Consider the following 21791-nt stretch of genomic DNA (forward strand, 5'->3'; position numbering starts at 1 on the left):
AAAACACAACATTATAACAAAGTTACAGCTCAATATAACTAAAACAATGAAGATCTTAACTCTGGATTTTGACACATTGCCGTGATACAAAACCTGGATGGGGGACCTCTCATAGTTAATACTAATACTTTAGTGGCACAAATTTAATGTAGACCCAAATGAAATTGAGTTAAACTTCAGAAGAAGTACTAATAGACCTGGTGGTAAGATAATATCATGTCCTTATTAGTACTATAGTATACTGTTAAATGTATTTATTCAGCACTATAGTATATTGTAATATATATTAAATACAGTATGCAGGTGAAATTCATCAACAATACATGGAATTTTCACCGAAAACTTTACTCTGGTAATACGTGATTGGTTGAAAGTACGATCCATAGACATACTTAGACCAATCAGCAGCATTACTGTACAACGACGCTGTCCAATCACAAGCTGAGAAGGGGGCGCCGCGGCCCGCCCACAGGCATCAGCCAGTAGTCTGGCTGAAGCAACTGTCATTTAGAGTGAGTGGACGTGATGGGGAAGACGGAGCTAGTGCTGGAAGACAGGAGTTAAACGTTTCAAGAAGTGTCGAAAACTACTTTTAAAGTTACATATGTAAGGGTTACAGCTTACGTCGGCATGTGTTAGTATCTTAAAGGTAAGTTTATCACAAAATAATACGTGTGGGAGCTTTTTTCCCTCGAGTGTATGAGTTGAAATTTTTAAAAAGGAAGCTAACGTTTTTGTTTTTTTTTGTTGTTGTCTTTTTTTTTTTTTTGCTAACAAGCTAATGTTTATTTTACCGTTCCCCCACCACCACCACCTCCTCCTCCTCCAGAGAAAGCAGCAACTTTGGCAGTACGTCTTTCTTACTGCCGTGGGAATTACATTCAGTTTCGGAGGATGTCAGCCCCCAGCAACTCGCTTCAGCAGCCGAGGGTGAGACGCAGCAATGCGGGCTCCCCCGGCTCCTTCAGCAACAGCAGCTGCCGTCTGCACCCCATCCGTGCCACCGTGCCCTACCAGCTCCTGCGGGCGGGCCAGAGCAGCCCGACGCGGGCACAGACCCTCTACGGAGGAGCCACGAACAGCCGAGGCTCTAGCCCCCCCTCCAGCCCGACACTCAGTTCAGGAAGTGCAAATGCAAAGCAGAGACTGTCCCCCGAAAATAGGGACTCCTCCTGCCCCCCAGACTCTCCAGTTTCCAGAGGTAAAAACACTTAAATTCAACTGTTTTGCTTTACGTAGGCCTAGAAGTGCCATGTCACCACGTGTCATTGTCCACTGATAACTTGTCATCTTAGCTTTTTTGTTACGCTGACTTTTATACACGTATACATTTGTACTGTGATTGTCCAAAACTGCGTCAAATATTTCATTTGAGGGGGTAGCCTCTGAGTCTGGAACAAAGTTGGCACTTGATTTAAAGTAGGTTGATGCATTAACGACTTAGCCTATCATCCACTTACACAATTGGGCACTCATAAAGGGAATAGAGTGCAGTATTGGCTCTTTTACTTCCTATGGACTTTTGACAGGAGAGAGGGGGAGGAGAGAATTGGCAGAAAGACATGCTTTCAGTTGTAAAAGGGGCCACGTCGGTCCCAGTAGAAGCAGTGCTGAGTGAATGGTCAGGTGTTGCCTAGTCTGACCTCACACCATACAAACAGCATAGAGTACTTTGCACATTCAGACCATATGCTGACTCCCACCACGTTGCCTTCCACATGGAGCCAAGTGCTGTGTCGTTTCATGTCATGCTCAGCTGCTCCTTGGAAGTGATATGGAGACTAACTGAAGGAGGACATGAGAGTGCAGGCAGCCCCAAATCCACATTTCCCAGTGCTTCACTAAATCTTATTTATGTGACAGCCTCTTCTGCCAAATATTGATGCTGTGGCTGATTTTTCAGACTGGTAGCTGTAGCTTTTCATAGGTCAGAACTGCATTTTTTCGCTGGAAGAATGTTGCTTTTTTTTCCTGTAAACCCTGTGTTTTCTGTATAAAACACAGACATAACCACACACTATCTGGCAAGTGCGTCAAGCACGTTGCGATATCGAAGTGTGTGAATACAGCTTTTTTTTTTTTTGCAGCATCTGGAGACAAAAAGAGTCTCATTCTAGTTCTGTTCAACCTCAGTGGGTGTTTCTGAATCTGCATAAGTTCCAATGAAAATCAATGAGATTGTGTCACAAATTGCCACCTGCTAGACATCAGCCACATACCCCCATTAGTCTTGTTGAATTGCTTATACCTCTTGCCTTTAATCAAAATGGCAGCCCTCTTGTCTCAGTGCAGCATGTTGGCTATTGTAGAATTGTGTGTGGAATTTTATGTTAGTGACGTGCTTCACATTCCTCAGTTTTTTGAATGAGATGACCTCCAACCTTGACCAGTCTACCATGCAAGGCAGGAAACGAAGTCTCCTCAACAACAACTGAGTAGGCAGACTTACCAGGCATGACGAATTTCACCCGTGTTTGGCTAGCGGTCGGTGTTGATTTCCCACCCCTGCGGCATGCCACGCATACCTCAGTCCTCTGAAAGAGACGACCTCTAACCCAGGCCAGTGTCCCATGTCAGTGGTGATGATGGAGACTTGACCCTCCTTCATAGCTGTGACCTCACAGTGCAAACACGCATGAGAGGCCTCAGATGAAAACTATGATCACATCAATAAGGGGTCGGTGGCAACTAGCAGTCAGAAATGCTAATTATCTTGCATCTCTGAGGAAGCAAACAAGTATTACAATGTGAGCATAATTTAGTCATCTTAATCTTTCATCACTGCAGCCTAGCTTGATGTCACTGAAGCAGTAGGCAGTGCACTTGTAATTTATCATTCACTGGAGTGCTTTGAACCCACTCAGAGACATAATGCTTAACATTTGGTAAGAAAATCTGTCCAAAGTGCCCCACAGTACCGTGAGTGTTAGTGCCAGACAATGTGCATGTGGTAATGGACCGCGCTGGTGTTCGAACAGTTCAGATCTTGGCCTGATTATCAAGGGCAGAGTAAAGAGTATTATATTCCACATTATGACCTTTTGGGTTCACCAGCATGACATCATTCTCTTACCATACTGTCCCCACAATGAGAGTCCCACTCAATGTCAAAGTGCCAGCTGTGCTGAAACAGGCCTGCTTCATTGTCACCGATTCAAACTGCAGAGTAGGACCAAATGTGAAAATGAGCGCGTTGTCCAAATCGGTTGACTGTGGTGGATCTGTACTTTGTTTTCTGTAGTTAAATCAGCATGCTAATCCAGCTTGACATTGTGAAGCATCTGGGAGTTGAGGGTAACTTTGATGTGATATTAAGATTTGTCACTATTCATTCGCAAAAGATGGCTGTATTAGCACTGTTAGCATACCTTTCTCATCCATTTAGATACATTCAATCCAGTCCAAGCTGGTTGTTGTGGGAGTTACTCACTGGACTCATTGAGAGATGCTGATAATTCTAACAAGCAATTTCCTGACCAGCTGAGGGACAGATGCTGAAACTCATAACTTTAAAACATCATGGCTAAAATTAATATTGTCTTTCATATTATATGAAAGACAGTGCCTCCTCAAATTTCCGCTTACTATTAACACACATTTCACTTCAACAACTGATGTAAACTATCGTGGAATTATAAACTGCAGGTTGGCTAGGTGGTTGTAAGAGATTCGCATTTCTTGAACCACCTGTAACTCTATCATCAAATGTTCGACAATGTTTTTTAACTATGATTATAGTATATTGCCTTACAATATCATAAGTAGTAACATATTCATTCTAACAGCTGCATCAGTAGTTTATGATACAATGAGTAGTATTACAAATAAAAATCTAAAAAAACAACTATTTTCATCATCAGTTCATCTTTCAATAACTTATTCTGGATTTCATAACTTTTTCCCCATAAAATGACAGAAAATCAGAATGTCACAGGGATCATTGAAAGTCTTGAAAAGGGATTTTTGTCTATGAGTGGTGCAAAACCTAAATCAAATTTACTATCATGTATGATTAAGAAAAGCACTAAATCTAAATCAGATTTAAGAAACTGGAACCAGATAACGTTGGCCATTTTTGCTTTTAAAATAACATAAGCCAGTTATTTCAAATGAATGCCAGTAATTTTTCTACTGATCAAGTAACTGATTCTGCACTCATTACAGCACCAATCTAATTTGCAAATAATACGTAGTACTAGTTAAGAATTATAAATATCAACAGATAGTATCAGTAAAACCAGATTCTGTATACATTGTTTATTTTCTTCTTCTTAAACGTCTGTTTAACAATAACCAGCTTACACAGTTTTGACAACAGGCAATTTCTTGCTTTATAAGTCACCGTGTAGATGATGTGAGCAATTACAATTAAGTCCAGTCGAACTGAGATGTAGTAAAATTTATTTAAAAGATTATCTTTGCATCTTTTAAAGTGAATAAAAACTCCTGCCATGTTGTCTTTAGCATCAAGTGCCATTTAACTGAGCAATTCTGAGATGCCAAAAGTGCAGTGATTTTGTTCTGTGCTCACAAGATCAAGCCAAATTTTTGGGATTTTCCTCTCAACCAGTGACCTGCAGCCTTGTGAAACCTACAGGAAACCATTCTGTTATGGTTTACTGATTTGGACCACATGTTTTTTTCATGTTTGCTCTTGCCCTACAGTTAATAAACCACTTATTTATCCCTGGAAATGTGGTGATTTTTTTTCACAGCTTGCCAGTGAATGGCCAGTGAAGAAAAGCTCTTACTAAAATTCAGCCTGAAAATATTCCTCTCATATCACAGACACCACTTACTTATCCCTGAAATCAGCAGATGGACTGCTTTGATGTCTTGGCTTCTTTCACACTGTTTCTTTTTTCTCATCAGGAGATTATTCTAGTCTGGCAAGTGGGGAGACGATGGAAAATAACCACAATCCCGGTTCTGAGAGCACTGGCTTGGCCTATATCAATATTGATGGAAATATAGCCTGCGTCCTTTGTCTACAATGCTTCAGGGAATTTTACTGTAGCCCAGTAAGCTTACTTAGGCAATACCTTTGGGTGGGTAGGCCTGTGTATTCTATGAACAAAGAACAACAATGAATGGCTGTGTAGTTCTGCTAGGAGAGGGGTGCCTCATGTAGATAGTTTAGTCTGTGTGTGTTAGTTTGTGTGGTCGTGTTGGAAAGGCCTCAGACTTAGCCTACTCAGACAACAAATAGAGCAAATGGACACATTTCCTGATCATCATTCTATTCCTTTAGTCTGTCTTTGATACAGAAATGAAGAAGCATTCACTGACTTAAGGTAATAACACAAAGTGCAAATGAGGCTAATAAATTTAATCCAGTTCTTATTGCAGCCTCATGCTGCTCTCATGCTAATGCCTTTGTGTTTGCGTGTTTTGTTTTCTCTTTTTTTTTTTTTTTAAACTGCGTGTCACTGCAGGAATGTTGAGTGGATGCAGGCAGTATTGATGTGCATTGTGGTGTGGTTGTTTATGAGTTCTTATGTGGGTGGTGTGTGCTTAACTGCTCTGGCTCACAGCAGACGGCTCTCATAACATCAGATACTCCTGCTCAGCCATTTACATTTGCTTCAGGCCTCAGCTCCCAAGCCTACTCTGCTCTGCACTAAAATTTGTAAGATTAGAAAATTTGTCCATATTTTGAAAACAAGAGGAGATTGTTGGGCCAGTTTTCATCTTACTAAAACACTGTTAACTGCAGTAGTTACATATTGTCATATTGACATATTGTCTTAACTTACCTCTGCCGGGGACCTGAGTACCAATCGATTCTATAATTGACTGAAATACATAACTATTCTTGTAATGTGAAGATGTAGCTACAATTTTTTTTTTTGCTATACATGTAAACCATTAGAGTTGATGTGCCACTCAGAATATGGCTCCCAGTCCTTGGCTACACATTTGCACTGAGAGATTTAGTGCATGTTGAACTTACTCTTATTGACACAATCACAATTTGGCACGTCAGATGTCAAAGATGCCTCAGGGTGTCTGGGAATATTGCTCACTAAGCACTGATGCTTACCCGAGCGTGTGTGCGTGCCTCATCCTGTCTCTTTATTTTTTCCAATTCACAGCAGAAAGGTCCAAGTTACAGGTTCGGAGTTCCAGTGCCATCCGGCGGACATCTTCCCTGGATGCCATCACAGGGCCATACCTCACTGGCCAGTGGCCACGGGACTCCCATGGGCCCTACCCTTCTTGCATGAAAGACAAAGCAACACAGGTACATATGATTCAGGAAATCCTATCTTGGCTATAGGCCTGAAGAGAGGTGGGCTATCATGTATTTGATGACAATAGAGTTGTGAAGTGGGAAGATTTCTTTAACGTCTTCAGTGTTATTTAACATAGAAACATGGACTCCTCTAAATAATGTAACAATTCAACTGACTCATGTTATAACCACAGCTTTTAGTTGTTTCAACGTCGTTTGTGGAAAATTATGCTTTGTCCCTCAGTTTGCTATAGTGTACGCGTCTAAATACTATAATACCCATGAGGCTTGACCACTGTTGTCATGGAGAAGAAGTAGGTCAGAAGTGCAAATCAGAGCAGCAGTTTATTTGAAATTTGTGAACCAAGGTTGCTGAACTGATCCAAAATTAATCCAGAATTCAAAATTTGAGCTGCAGATTGTTGCCATTTTTCTCAACACTGTAATCTTTAGCTTTTAGCCACTCTGGTGATTGGCTGTTTCTCGCTGAAATACACCTTGGAAGTTGTAGTTGTGGTCTATGTACATGAGGCCCCCCCTCGGCCTCATGTACATAGTCCTGTACCTTCAGTTTTTTATTTTTTATTATTGAACCAGATGTTTTAATGATTTAAGCAGGACAGTCTCTCACTGATCTGAGCTGTATAAGTGCTCCATCTGTGAGTCACATAACATTTTCTGGAACCACAGGCACCTGAAATGGCTCCTTCCACTTTGCAACGTAATGATCAACAAATAATACTGTGAAATGTTAACATATTTATATGTACATATAAATACTGAAAAGTCAAAGAGGCTGGTACCAAAAATGAAACAACTTTGGCAGTGTGCACGTGGCTTGATAAGATTAACCTTCAGAGACATGTGGTGCTCTGATAGCCGAAGGTGCATACCACAGGAACCCTCTCTCTTGCCTTGTTTCCTGTTTCTTTCTACACTCATCTGTCACATAAAGGAAAAATAATCTCAAGATTAGATGTGTCAGGATCCGTCTAATTCAACTTGGCAGGTGGCAGTGACTGATCATCACGTCATGCATTCACGTTCTGGTAATTAATCAGAAAAACGTGTTGCAACACTAGGGGGAAAAGCAAAGTTAGCAAAAGGTGAAGTCAAATGGCTCAGTCAGTCATATTCATGTGTAAGATCACTGCACAAAGAACACCTGCCTGAAGTTAGTTTAGTTTGACACAAAAATATGTGAAAATATTATGATGTAAGGTCATATTGCCCAACCTAAGGTCAGAGTGTCTGGTAAATCCCCAGATTTACCCCTCACTTTCACTTCTATCTCACAACATTATGGTAGGTAGGACTTACAAATAGTTGCTGGTTTCTGTCACAGTGGCTGGTAAAGGAGGTCCACATACAAACTAGGGCCAAAGATTTTGTTATAGTAACTGATGGCTGGTGGTGGAGTCTGCTGCCAATACAGGCCTAATTACTTAAATACTTTTGGGTAAATAGTCTGCAGTGTCCTTACAGCACAACATTTTAATACATTAAACACTTCATAAGGCCTATGTATGGATTTCACATTGAGCCTGACCACAGTATTCCTGGACAGCAGCCCCACACATGATCCTCCACTAATCTTGCCATGTGACTGATGGCTAAATGCAGTTTTTCTCAAAGAGCTTACTTTTTGGGGGGGGGGTGGAGGTTTGGATTGGGTTTGTGTTATGAAAGGATATTGAATATGTATGATCATGACAAGGACTGCTCCCTCTTTGCTAACAGAAGCCTTTCATGTGTCTGAATGAAGACCACCGAGCCTCATTTACATGGGCTTCATTTCTCTCTGTGTGTAGGCTGAGGAAGTGGTGACAGGGCCTTGCAAGGTTTCTTGAAGTGGCTGTATGCAGAGTAAACACCTCTAATTACAGGGTTCCTGTTCAGTTCTGGAAAGACTGGACAAGTATGGAAAATCAATTTGATAATTATCATGTCTTTAAAAATGTTAATCAATAGGTCTGGGCACAAGTACAATCTGTTTCTTTGGAATATTGTGGTACATGCCTGTGCTTTATAGTGACATGGACTCGACTATATTTCCCCAGGCATTATTAGCAAAGATCTGATTGAAGGCTGACTGAAATGAAAATCCAGTGAGGAGATTTTTATGTCTGACAAAGCTGTGGAAATTTTAGATGGAAAACATTTGGCTATGTTGTAATGATGTGGGAGACTGTGACACACTTGACAATCCTTAAGCGATTAAATGCACAAACTCCCCCAAGGATAGTCAGAGACCATTTCCTGTTAACAAGCTATGCCTGGGCCCAGCTCTTTTTATAAGACAACAACAGCAGAAAGCAGCAGACAAAAGGTCCCTGGCTTCTTTTGTTGTGCATTGCACAAGTTCAAGACAGCCTCTCCTTTGAGCTGTAATGTAGCCCTGCATGGAGGTGAAGTTGTTTGCACCTGTCCCCCTGGCTATGGCTGAGGCGAGGAGAAATCCCACTGCTTACCACCTGGCCCTCGTGGCTGCACGGCCCGCCTGCCTTTTGTGTGGGAGTTGAGGAGCAGAGGGCCCATACATATGCTAATCACTGTTCCGGGATAGGTCTGTGTGCCCTAGGCCCTGTGGTTACAGAACACAGAATGTCTGTATGAAGATTAGGGCCCTGACACACCAAGCCGACCTCAAAGAACTAGCACCGACAAAGGCAGACTGATCAAACAGTGTGCGTTGCCTCACGTCTTCTGTTAAAAGTTGCTCTTGAACACAACACAAAGGCTGCTACCGACAGCCAGCTGACTACTGACATGCATGTACATTCTGTGCCTATGTGAGAGGAAATGCCTAATCAGTGGTCTGTGTTTGTAATCTGAAAAACAAAACGGAAGGACAAACAAAATACACTAGCCTGCTGTTTTTCAAGCCACCGTGAATCTGCTTAAACTGTTTCATTACTGACCTAGAATATGAATTGAGAACACACCTGGTAAAGTGTTTCTTTGCTGACAGCTGCCAAAACAGTGATACCAAACACAAGTTACCCACAAATGCTTAATGGGGTCGTGCCATTGCCAGACATCTAACTTATGCAGTTTGACACAATTAATCCTACTGCCCTATATTTTCCTCATATCATCTTAATGTAAACTGAAGTGTATATTGTAGATTATTGGTTTATCTCAATATAGATTAATGTAGTTTGAAACAAGAACAAACAACAAAAATGCCCTTTCAAGGGTATATCTCTCTGCTTTCTGGAATGCTTAGTGAGTTTCAGACATGTACAAGATAACAAATATACAAAGTCAACTCACCGAATCAAAATCTATGTTCTCATCTCTAAACCTCACCAAACGATAGCAGTGGCACTCTGCTCACATGTCTCAACGTGCAGTCTAAACAAACCAGCACAAATTCCACAGCAGTTCTATTGAAGCCCAGTCATTATTTCCTGCTTTGGAACAGAGCTGGATTCTTGAGGATGTTGCCTGCTTGTAACCCTTTGGGTGGGAATCATAATGGGAAGCAAGCTGCAGGCTATGGTAACAGGGTTTTATCTGTACAGCAGTTCATTATCAGACATGACACCTGGCATACACGTCTACAAAGCACACAACAGACCAGAAGTTCAAGAACTCATGTGATAAAGGGGCCTCTGAGGTAAATAAAGGTGGGTGTTCTTGTTAACAGACAATTTGTTTGTGGGGAACATGGACAACAAAGAAAGATAGCCTGCAATATTTAAACTGTCTTGTTTTAATATTGATACTTAGTAGTTTCATTCCAAATTGAGATACCCACAATAAAGACAAACGTGACTCCTGTCTGGCAGTTGTGGCCTGTTGATATTTTTAAAAGTAATTTGCATTCTTGATTTAAAACTAAAGCATGGATGAATTTAGAGATTCCCCTTTGTGTCTAAAAGATTGAATGTTTTGGAATGAACTTGAAAACCCACAAGCTGATATTTGTTTAAACGTCGGCTAAAATGCAAACAACTAGGGTAATAGCCTCAGGCTAAATTCTCCCCTCAGATGATAATTTCTTTCAGTATGCTGTAAGTTCATGTTGTCACTTTTAACAAAGACACAATCATTGACACTCTAATTTAAATCAAATTTAAAAAAATAAATAAATAAAAATTTTATGCTCATAAAAATAAAACGCTAACTGGAGATGCAGGAAAAGGATGATTATATAATATTCAAGTATTTACTGAATGGCATTGAATTTGTTGTATGTCCAATAACACCACTTTGTTCTCTATTCTTCTGTTCTCCATTTGTTCTTTTGATTCTCAAGTTAGTGCTGCACTATTAAAACCTGTACATATCACTTACTGCCAAATAAAAACGTTTCATATTGAGATACAAGTAGCAATAGTTGCATGCCTACTTAACGTCATTGAACATCTGTGAGAACTCAGTTCACAGCTCCATAAAGCCTGTCTGCCCTTTTACAGAAATCTGTATTCTGTATGAACAGATAAGGCTGCAGCATTAAGTCTCTCAATGTTTGGCAGGGGCTTCAAACTGCACAAGCCATTTCATATGTCATGCACAAAATGTTAATGCTAAAGGCTAGCTACACATCTGCCATCCAGGGTGGCCAAGCACACTGGTCCCTTTTATGGAAGCACAAGCAGCCATTTAATTCGCTGTCCTTTTCTAGGGGAAACCAGTGCCAGCAAGCCAGCGCAAACGGCTTCACGGGTGTTCCTCATTATTCAGAGTGTGATATTCCATATCATAGGGCAAGGCTTGTGCGTTAGTTGGAGGGCCATAGAGGTTTTTCTGTTTGTGTGGGGTCAGACATAAGTCAGTGTGAAGACATTGACATTTAAGATGTTTCGTGCTACTGTGCTAACCAAAAAACGTCAGATGTTTAAGGATTTGTTTGAGGGCCAGAGGCACTGTTGATATGCATAATCAGGGGGAAGTGTGTGGTTTCAGACAGCCCTATGAAACATCCTCAGTCTGTTTCTGTTTTTGCATATATTTACATAACTTAACCGTTTCCTTGTTTATGCAGTAGAGGTCTAAAAGATGGTCAGTGAGACAGAACTGCCTCTATGCTCTCTGTTAGCAAGTGTTTTGTATATCAGACGTTTTCTTACTGTTATACAAACTACTAACAAAATTTCTCTGTAGACTCATTGACCTGGTATAAGCCGTGCATTATGATGTACATATTCTCCAAATTAGAGTGGCTTATATGAGTTGTACTAATTTGTAGTCTTTCACTACTAAAGGTGAAAGGTAAAAAAACTCAGAGGTGGGAACTACCACCAGCTGCTAGTAAAGTCCTTGTAAATGTTACCTGTGGCTGGCAAATATGTCTTCTTGGCAGGTAAACATATATTATTTGGTACCCCTGTAATTATTTTCTCAAACTATGTTTTGCTTGTTTAATGATGATAATGGCTGGTGGATTTTGGAATGTATTCGTCGGTTTAGCCCGCAGACAAAAATTTTTTTAATGCCTGCCACAGATGTATTTATGTTAACCTGGCTCACTAATGGAAACAATCAAACATGCTCTAACTTTTGTTTTTCCTGTTGAATGTAGTTCTTTCCTCAGGGATGGTATCTCATGACTCTTTTCCTCGTTTTCATTGATTCCAGATTTTCAACTTTACTTCTGAACACACGGCACTCATTACAGCTTTCACCCACATCTTTCTCAACTGCTTATCCAAACATTATACATTTTAGGTCTTTAGTTGATGCCTACATCTTGAGCAACTTCACCGTGAGGGATCACATTAGCTATTCAGTTTTATAATGAGGGACATGTTATAAGTATGGAAGGAGAGGTCTTTGTACATTCATTTACATTTGAGTATATGTTGGTGAATGTCTTTGTGTGCATATTATATTATCTATGACAACAGCATTTTTTTTATGTGCAAATGAATACATTGGTAGAAATAATCATAAATAAAGGACATTTAATAAGATTTATGACTTGGGCATATATTCAACAGGACTCAGCAGGGATGACATTTGTGACCTTTCAGTTATATGATCTTTGTAACAACAGGCTGCCCTGACACATACACAAATCAAATGTTGTGAAATCTTAGGTTTTAAGGTTGTAATGTTTTCTATTTAGATATCTTGACTTAAACAAACAATGGAAACTTGTGTTTATGCTCTTGTGCAGGAGTAATTCATACTTGTCTTTGTGTGCCTGTGCAACATAAGATTTGGTGTTATCGTGTCTTACAGTAAATGTGGAGCATGTATCTTTCTCATGAGGTGTGTATGTGTGCATGGTTATGTGTCAGCATTTGTGTTTCTGTGTTTCAGACTCCAGGTCTCTGGATAGAAGAAGGAGCAGAACAGGGCAGTCCTCACCAGCGATCAGCGTCCTGGGGCAGCGCAGACCATCTCAAAGAGGTAGATTCACGTGCGCTAACCTTGGCTTACCCAAGTCACAGCTACTTCTGACATCAAACACCAGAGGCACGGATTAACACAGTGCACTAGTGTCAGCAGTCTGTCAACTAGCTTAAAACATTCACACAGCCAAATCGAAGAGCATGTTTTTGTCATTTTTGAGGTCCGTTGCATTTACTCAAATGTGTTTTATTTGTCAGGGTCTGAGGTCAGCCTAAATATTATGCTGCTTAAGGTTGGTTTCCACTCCCCTCTATTTGCTGGACTTGGTGGCCAACCAACTGACCACATGGAGCTATTAGGTCTCCAGCTTTCCAGACCACAGTCTAAATTTAACCTCCTTCTCCCCTCTGTTTCCCACTCAACTGCACCCTCGCATCTCATTATGGCCTGTTGTTTTTGAGAGACAGTGCAGGAGCTCCTCTCAAGGGTGAAACAGCCATATTGTTCCCTCCTCAGCCTGCACTGAGTGAACTGACTCTGAGTAACTCATGTTACTTAAAAACTTCACAGTCTCTATTGTCTCCCCCCCTGCAACACAAAGGGCAATCATACTTTTCCAACTTAATAATAGTTCCAAAGTATTGACACACCCTAGGGAAAATATCATGAACAACTTTGATACTGTCAAAAATCTATTTTAGCCACACTTAAAGACCAGCTTGCAGAGCTTCATACCATACATTTTATAGCCAAAATGCCCAGCATTGTATATTCAAGTTTGTAATGACTTCATCGCACGCAGGTACGGTAGGTCAGTACTGAAATATTCTTCGTCCGAACAGGCTTCAACTTTACTTTGTTGACCATGTGGTAACACTTGTCTGATCATGCTAGGTACATCAGGTGACTCATCTGGGTGCCCAAGAATCAGATTTTATTCACATTGCCATTAAGTTGTTAAGATGAGATATGGAAGTCTTCAGGTTTTTATTGTAAATAGAATTGGACGTGGTGTGGATTTGAATTACTAGTAGCCACACTGCATTTGAGCAATGTCAACAGTTGTTAAAGGGAGACAGGAAGGGATATATTATAATAAATACAGCCACAAGGGATGTATGAAATGTGTTTCCCAGCTATGGAGTCACAGCAGTGTGATCTCATAAGATCAGATTCTTAGAATCACATTTCATTAACAAGTAGTCATACACTATATCTAAAATTTAGTGTTCAGACAAACCCAGGTCTTTGGCCTGCACAATCAATGGCATAGCACAGCCAGGAAAACCTCTTTCTCATCTTCTTAGATTACATTGGGATTGCCTGGACTTGTCATTATCAACTGTTTCGGTCACTCAATGAATGTAGTGAACTGCATTCTAGCTCTAACCTCTGCCATTACATGTGTGGGAGGACATCCATGAAAAGAGCGAGTCTCTTTGTTGACTGTGTTGCCAGGATTACAAGATCAGCATTGAAGACCACACCTTTGTCTGCATAGTACAACTGCGTCTGTTAGGCTCACAAAGGGTATCCTGTTTTTAGGCTCACACTGGGCCAAATGCAGAAACACCCACTGACCTAACTTGTTTCATCAGACACGCGTCTAATCATATGCACTATACTATGCTGCAACAATATTCAAGTCAAGTCAATAAAAAAGTTCACACAGTGATACATATTTTTGTGAAAAAGCCCAATAGTGCCATATTATAGCTGTCGGACACATAAGAGAAGAAAGCCTCCTAGTCATGATAAAAATAATTGGGAAATAAAGAACTAATATTTATTTGGCAGGAAGAACAGTGTAGATTATCATTGTTCTCCCATCTGTTGCAAAATGGAGGGACAGTTACATCAATTAAGAAATATTCAACCCAACACAAAATGTTTCAGACATTATTTTCATATTAGTTTATTTTAAGGCAATTAATCAGGAACTATTTTGATAATCACTTAATTGTTTAAAACATTTTTTAGGCAAAAATAGCAAATGCTTGATAGTTCCAGCTTTTTGAAATGACAGAATTTTGCTGTTTTTTTTCTTGAATAAACATTGTACTAAATTGAATTTCTTTTTGGTTTTTAATTGTTGGTTAGTCAAAACAAGATGTTTGAATACATCTTCTTGGGCTCTAATAAATTGGAACAGGTATTTCCCACCTCTGTCACACTCAAGTTAATGTGCTTATCACCTGCTGGTTTCATTCAGTTCATTGGTGAGAAAAGTTTAAATTCATAAGTTGTGACAGAAATACTGCTTCCATGACTTGATTTTGAGCTATCGTTTGCTGAAGTGATGTCACTTTTCTTCCAGCAGATTGCTAAACTGAGACTGCAGCTGCAGCGCAGCAAACAGGTCAGCCGGCAGAGTAAAGACAGAGAGCAGAGCTCACTGCAGCTGCCACAACAGGCACAGCACAGCACTGCATGCCAACCTCAGGTGAGTTATTCCTGTCAATATCTGTGCCCTGCCAAACTGAATCACCAGCATGCTCTTTTCAGGTGAAAACATTAACCAACTCTGACTTTGGTGATGCCCTGACAACAGTGCTATGATAAGGTAGCTTAGCAGCCAAGGAAAAAAAACATACAAATGAAACTGACGGTGACTAAACCATATCAAAACTCTTGAAGATAAGAGAACTGAATATGACTATACCAGGGTTAAGTATGGTGGCTTTCTACATTACTCAGTTAACAGTTTAAAATGATAAATTTATCAGGATTTTGTTTTCATTTGCTACATTAGTTTCAGCTTCATTGTTATGAAGCTGTAGGTTATCAGCAAGTGGTAAATAAACGTAGTAAAAAATAAAAAATAAAATGTAGCCACTATTGGGGGAGAAGGTGTAGCATGAAAGTTCTTGTATATTTCTATAGTATTAGTATTTTTTTAGTCTTGAGTGTAGACCATATTTTTCTCATGTGATGTTGTATGTTGCATAGCATTTGACTGAGGAGGTCTAGTTAATGAGTCCCTATTCTGACCAGTTGTGTCAAAAGAGGTGAGGAGAGGGGGGAATGTGTCTGGGCATGCCCGGTCCTCTCCTTGTTCATTCATTAACAGATGCCCAGCAACAGTACATCATCCACTGTGGGAAAATTAACATAAACAGTGAAATGCTATGCCCTATACCCATCTGTGGTAGATCCCAGTCATGGCCATGTTTTTTTTTTCCCCGATAACATTTAATTCCACTATTTGTTTAAACTGAACACCTCCACCCATTAAATATCTCATGGAACTGGATCAGCAACAATTCGGTACTGCAAGCATATCTTGGTGTCACTAAGTTCAAGACACATGCAGTATTGTATATTTGATTGCACAACTGCAGTGAATGTCTTTTGGTGTGTCCTAAGAGGGGGGTATGTTTTTGAGTGCATCTTATTTTGACATTTACATAAGTTTTAACTCATTGATATTTGTCTGTCTTTCCTTCCAGCACAAAGGAACTTCATCGGCCTTGTCGACAATCCCTGTGCCAAAATCCCTCATATGTAGGGTGCCGAGCAGTGTGGAGGGCATCAACCACGAGCTGGAAAATGTGTTCATCAGAGAGGACTGGGAGCAGGGGATACAGGTAGGGAAATGTACACACACCAGCAGCGGGTCAAGTAATGTTTAAAAATAACTTGAAATGCTTCTTGAACTGCAGGCTTGTACAATATGTAATGAGCTCTACTAAAGCTACCTAATCTGTCCTTTTGCAGTAGAGTCTTCCCATCCTTTGCCAAATAAGGTTACATGTCAGATTCACGTCATACTGTATCCTACAGACTGTAAATACAAGCAGAAAAGTGGGAAAGAATTGTTGACAGCAGTGTCCCAGTTGTAATTATGAGTAGGACATAGAAAGAACTTCTGACAGCTACAATCTCTCTGTGTTGGTGAAAAGAACTGCTGAATTGTCAAAATGGCTGTAATGCCACTGTTGCTAGGAGTTGGCAATACAGCTACTCATTAGAGAAAGAAGCTATGTATATAACACACACAGCTTGTTTATATCTGTTAAACTTGTGAGCAAATTGCTACAAAAATGTAACACAAAAGAGAACAACTCATTTTGGATTTCTGTTTTTCTGGAGTGAGTACAGGGCTGGTATTAGGGGTAATCATCAACCAATGAGACGTTTTCCTACTCTTGCATTCTGCTCACATGGGGTGAATATAACAAAAGCTACAATCTGATCCAAATGCAAACAAAAAAGCATCACTATCAAAACATAGGATTGGAACTTGCATCACTCTAAACTTGCTTAACCGTCTTTTAAAATACAGACTAAAGGGCAACATACACACAAGCGGTGTATAATCATGCCAAACACCCACACTCATTGTTTTCTTTTGAAAATTGAGTCTTGTAGGTGTGAACCCATTAGGATACATCAAATATCCAACAAGGCAGCACATTTATCAAGCTTGCTTCCTGGATCTCCTCATTCCAGCTACCTCCACCTTAACTGCTCTTTAGTGCGTCTACTGTGTGTGATGCAAATGTGTGTTGCACTTAACGCCGGACAACAGTCGATAACACTTTCTGACTCTGTGAATAATTTGTTTACATCAGTAATGTTTGTTCATGAAGGACCGAACAGGCCTATACAGTATATTCAGTTCAGATCAGTCATATTTTTCATCAGTCAGACTTGAAGTTCATATACATGAATGTACCTGTGGTCAAAAAATGATTTTTAGTCTCTGCTTAAAATTTATTACATGCACACAAACAACCTTCTTGTAAAGTCACTTACAACATTGTGCACTATACAGTCAGACAGCAGGACACATATATTCTCACTCACACTGAATTAATTCTCTTGGAGGTGAGTAAACCTGTAAATCTTGTCTGATGCGGGGTAGTAAACCTTGGCAGGGCTGTAGAGCTCTCCCCTCTTAGAAAGTCACAAACACACACACAGAGTTTAACCACGCATACAAACATCACACCACTACAGATTTACAGCCTGCTGTGCACCAAGCCTCTTTTTTTCCATCTCTCCCATTTTAATCAGCTGTGCCAAAGCAGAATGCTCTGCATATCACATCGTTCATCTACTGTCAAGTATTACCATCTGGTGTGGTGTTTGCTTCTCCAATTGCCCTTTAAACAGACAGACAAACACACCAGAGGCCTTTTAGTTCCAGTCATTCTTGGAGTTTTTTGTTGATGCTCTTAACCAAGACCGACATTGTGCCGTGAGTGAGGAGGTAGGTGTTCAACATCTGTCACAGGAACACTTCATCAGTTCACACTGGCTTTTCAAGGACACAGTGGCTGTTACAGGGGATTGAATGTGACCTTTGAGTTATGAGTCTCTCTAAACCCTAAGCATCACCTTTGTCCTATTTTAAGATCCATGACCTCTCAACACCTGCTCTGCACTCTGACCTCACAGGCCATGGATGTGGTGGATGGCCGGCGCCCCCCCTTCCCTCCACATCGCTACAGCAATGGTGGGGACACACGTGACACAGACACACAGGCCCCTTCCAGTGGTGACTCCAGCCCATCGCCCCGCCCCTGCAGCTCTGACCACCTCCACTCCCCTGACGGAAGCCCCTGTTCTGCAGAGGAAATAGACAAAGGTGTGCTTTCACCGTTTGACAGATGCAGCTTTAGTATTCAGTGAATTAAAGGGCATTTTCACTAATTTTACACATCAAAGTGCATTTACAGATGTTGGTTAGTACAATTGCATATGTGCAAATATGTAAAGACATAAGCCAGAGTTTTGTTAATTTCACTGCCATGCGGAGCTGTGACTTCTACTTATTTTTGTTTAACTGTTTTCTTGGCCAGTTGCTATATGCGTGCATCTCATGAAGATAGCTTACGTCAGACACATGAACAACGCAAACAGTACTTTGTGGTCACAACTGTCCCAAAATTTTTGCTAGACTTTGTCTAAATAAATCTAAAACTGGCAAGACTTTGATTTTAAGTAAACAAAAGTCAAAGTCCCAATAGAGCTTCTTGTATTAAACATTTAACATTTTTGTTAAATTAATGTAGGAAATATTTTGTAGATACAAATGTTATATCCCATAAAGCAAGACAAAAGTATAGATTTACCACAAACTGGGGCACAGTATCAACACAGTATTGAAGACTGTTAAATGATACAAGCCCATTGCAGCTCCTAAGAATAAATATTTGTGTTTTCTTGGTTGTCATATCATAACTAAAAAGAAGCAAAGTAAATGTTATGCTCTCTACTGTATTTTCAGACAGTGTGTGCAGTTCTCCTCTCCCCAAGTTTGCCACTTCTCCCAAACCTAACAACAGCTACATGTTTAAACGGGAACCTCCAGAGGGCTGTGAGAAGGTCAAAGTGTTTGAGGAGTTGGTGTAAGTATTTCTTTCTCATCTTTCATTTAACATCTGTGTATGCTTTTTTAAGTGCTCCCTCATATGTGACACTTGGATACTGTGCAGCTGTGCTGTTGTCTACTGTCCGAGCACTGAGCATACTCATCATTAAGAGAAAAACAGTAGAGTTTACTGTACTTTTTCATGGCCTCTGAGATCCTGTTAGATGATAGTACAACAAAGCAACCAAGCTTATTTGCGTTGTGGGTGGCAGGGATGAGGGAAAATGGCTGTGTAGGATAAACAATTTGCATTTAATCTGAACAGTCATATAAACAGAATATAACAAGCAAAAACACTGAGCTCAACTTCTGTTGTCTTCAGGTCTGGCAAATCAAAAGGCTTCCCTCTTTTCTCATGCCCGGACAAAAACAAGGTGAACTTCATTCCCAGGGGCTCTGCCTTCTGCCCTGTCAAGCTCCTCTGCTCCTCCCTCTTCTCCCCCGTTTCTCCCTCGTCCTGCTCCTCGGCCAGCCCCGGTTTTCATGGCAACGAGAGCCCTGGGCCTCAGGTGACCCCGACTCTACCCACTGCACCACTACCTACCTTTCCGGCCTCCACTGGCTGGAGCACCGACAAAAGCACAGGCATAAACACAGACAACAGCACAGACAGCCAGAGCCCCGACACAGATGTAGGGAAAGATGGCTCAGCACAAGTTCTCCTCACCAGCTAGTCCTCAGGTATTCATGACCAAACCACCTACAGCTCAAACATTTCAACTAGTCAGGTGGTAAGGTTTAAAAACTAAATAAAAAAAAAAAAATTAAAAAAACCTTGCACTCCGTTAATCCTAACATTAGCCAGCAGGGAGTGCCCAAGGTCTAGAGAAGACAAACACTTAGGAGGAAAAAGGTACCAGCATCTTGCTGAACAAGCATTTCTGCTCGGTTGCGGTGTTTGTCCTGCTCTCTGCGATGTTTTATCAAGAAAACTTGATGGTTTGGTCATTCTCACTCAGATTTTAGAGTGTGCTGACCTTGGGCACAGCCTCCCTTCACCCGTCACTAACCTAGCCTTCTCTTCTGTACCGTGACATCACCCATAACAAAAATAGCTTTGCTTTCTTTTGCAAAAAGTAGAGATGACTGCTCAAATTATTGTGTTACGTAGCGCCGGCAGTTCTATCGGTTGAAATTAAAAAGGAAAATTCCAAAACTTTGACAACAGACAACTATCAGAAACACATTCTACTCATGTTATCTAACCAGCTTATTAGCTGTTAAGTGTTCAGCAAGCTAAAATTGAAAGTACATATATGTAAGCTTTTTGACAGGATGGGAAATGCTTGTTTCATCTTTTTAACATACTGGGATGTCTTACCTTTCCCCACATTAACCACAACGTTTGCACTTGTTAAGATCAGGCCATGGCCGTTTTTTTTTTTTTTGTTTTGTTTATTTTAAAGTATGTGTAGCACAGTGTCTGTGTGAAACCAGCAGTCACTGGAGTGCAGGCTCCACCCTACAGGCTTACAATCCAAGACTTATATCTGCATTTCTAGTCTGATCACTATTAAAACTCAGTAAGCTCAACACAAAATGCTAATATCAGCTGTTTATTCAGAGACCAAATAACCAATCATAAAGCACACAACTCCCCCCTTGCCTTGTTTTATTGCCCCACACTACCCAGAACAATAACTCAGGTTATGTGGAATGTACTTGCTTGGACTATGTTGCCTTTCCCCAGTGTTTGACTTTCTTCTACAGAAAGATAATTCAGTCTTTCGCAGAGATGTTTTATTTTTTTCCCTAGAGAGGGAGGTTATTACAGACTGAATCAGCTGATTGATGTCACAGTTTGTGACAGATGGCTCTTGCATTAACCTGTTCAGGTTAGAGTTTCAGGTGCTACGACACATTCCAGAGATCGCTGTTGCATTGGTCAACCGTGAGTTCTCATGTAAATGGAACTAGCTAAATAAGCTACACTCTCCCAAAATTAAGAAGTTGACAATTATGTTGTTTGTTTTCCCCCTTTGTGAAATATATACCAAAGCAAATTTCAAAACAATGAAAGGCCTGTCATGTATTTGGGACACAAGAGGCACCATTTTTGTGCCAGAAGCAGAATGTTTAAGTGTGTTTTGTTTTGTTTGTAAACAGTTCAGTGATGTATAAACACTGGTTCATAGTGTTTGAAACACAGGCGCTAATCGTTAAACCCAGCCTAAGCACTTACATGGAAGTGACATGATAATCACTGTTTTTATTTTGGACCAATTTGTAAGTTAAAACAATCAGAACTTGAGTGTGCAATTGATTTTGTTCTTAAGTAAATCTACACTAACATTTTTTGTGTAACGAAGTTTGGCTGAAACTACAGATCCAAGTAGATGTGCCCTGACGTTACCTTCCCAAGTTTCATCACCGGAACACGTTAAAAAAAAAAAAAAAAAAAAAAAGTTTGAATGGGAGGATTAAACTAGTAAATGTTCTATTCCAAAACGTTGGTCTATCTAGCCACTTGCACACAGATACAAATATGAACAACATATGCAACGCATTCCTAACAGTTTAAGTTGAAATTCTCTGTTCTGCTTGCACCTCCAAGAGTTTCAATCATACTAATTCTAATTTTATTCACAAGCTCATTGTGCAGTGCAGTTAAGAAATGGTTGCCATGTTTGGCAATGATGATTCAGTTTTCCTGTGTATTATGCATTTTTATGTAGATCTTGTGTGTGTTTTTCAATAAAGAAAACCAAAAAATGTTGGTATGTATGATTTGGTATGTAATCCTTTTCAAAAGCCGTAGACAGACACATAAACAAATAATAGCAGTATCCGGGAACATGGCATTTACATACAAGTAGGAGTCAAGGTAAGGCAATCACTGTGTTTTGGTTATAATTTAAATATTAACAAATG

General features: G+C 40.3%; 1 protein-coding gene across 4 annotated transcripts; it reads left to right on the forward strand.

Annotated features, from left to right (window-relative positions):
- Window positions 1–504: 504 nt before the first annotated feature.
- LOC139612601 (glucocorticoid-induced transcript 1 protein) lies at window positions 505–21640 on the forward strand. Of its 4 annotated transcripts, none has more exons than XM_071468298.1 (9): window positions 505–649; window positions 830–1201; window positions 6096–6244; window positions 12509–12598; window positions 14859–14984; window positions 15991–16128; window positions 17945–18134; window positions 18777–18897; window positions 19243–21640. In XM_071468298.1, the coding sequence occupies exons 2-9, from the start codon at window positions 895–897 to the stop codon at window positions 19592–19594; spliced, it is 1473 nt and encodes a 490-aa protein (XP_071324399.1). In that variant the 5' UTR covers window positions 505–649; window positions 830–894; the 3' UTR covers window positions 19595–21640. The 4 variants fall into 4 exon arrangements, with proteins under 4 accessions (XP_071324399.1, XP_071324401.1, XP_071324402.1 ...); XM_071468300.1 differs by having other exon boundaries at window positions 506–649; window positions 14862–14984; XM_071468301.1 differs by having other exon boundaries at window positions 509–649; window positions 6099–6244.
- The last annotated feature ends 151 nt before the right edge of the window (window positions 21641–21791 follow it).

This window comes from Trachinotus anak, unplaced genomic scaffold, assembly GCF_046630095.1.
Source record: "Trachinotus anak isolate AG129_WGS33_773 ecotype Australia unplaced genomic scaffold, CSIRO_AGI_Tana_v1 ptg000032l, whole genome shotgun sequence".
Classification (NCBI taxonomy): Eukaryota; Metazoa; Chordata; class Actinopteri; order Carangiformes; family Carangidae; genus Trachinotus; species Trachinotus anak.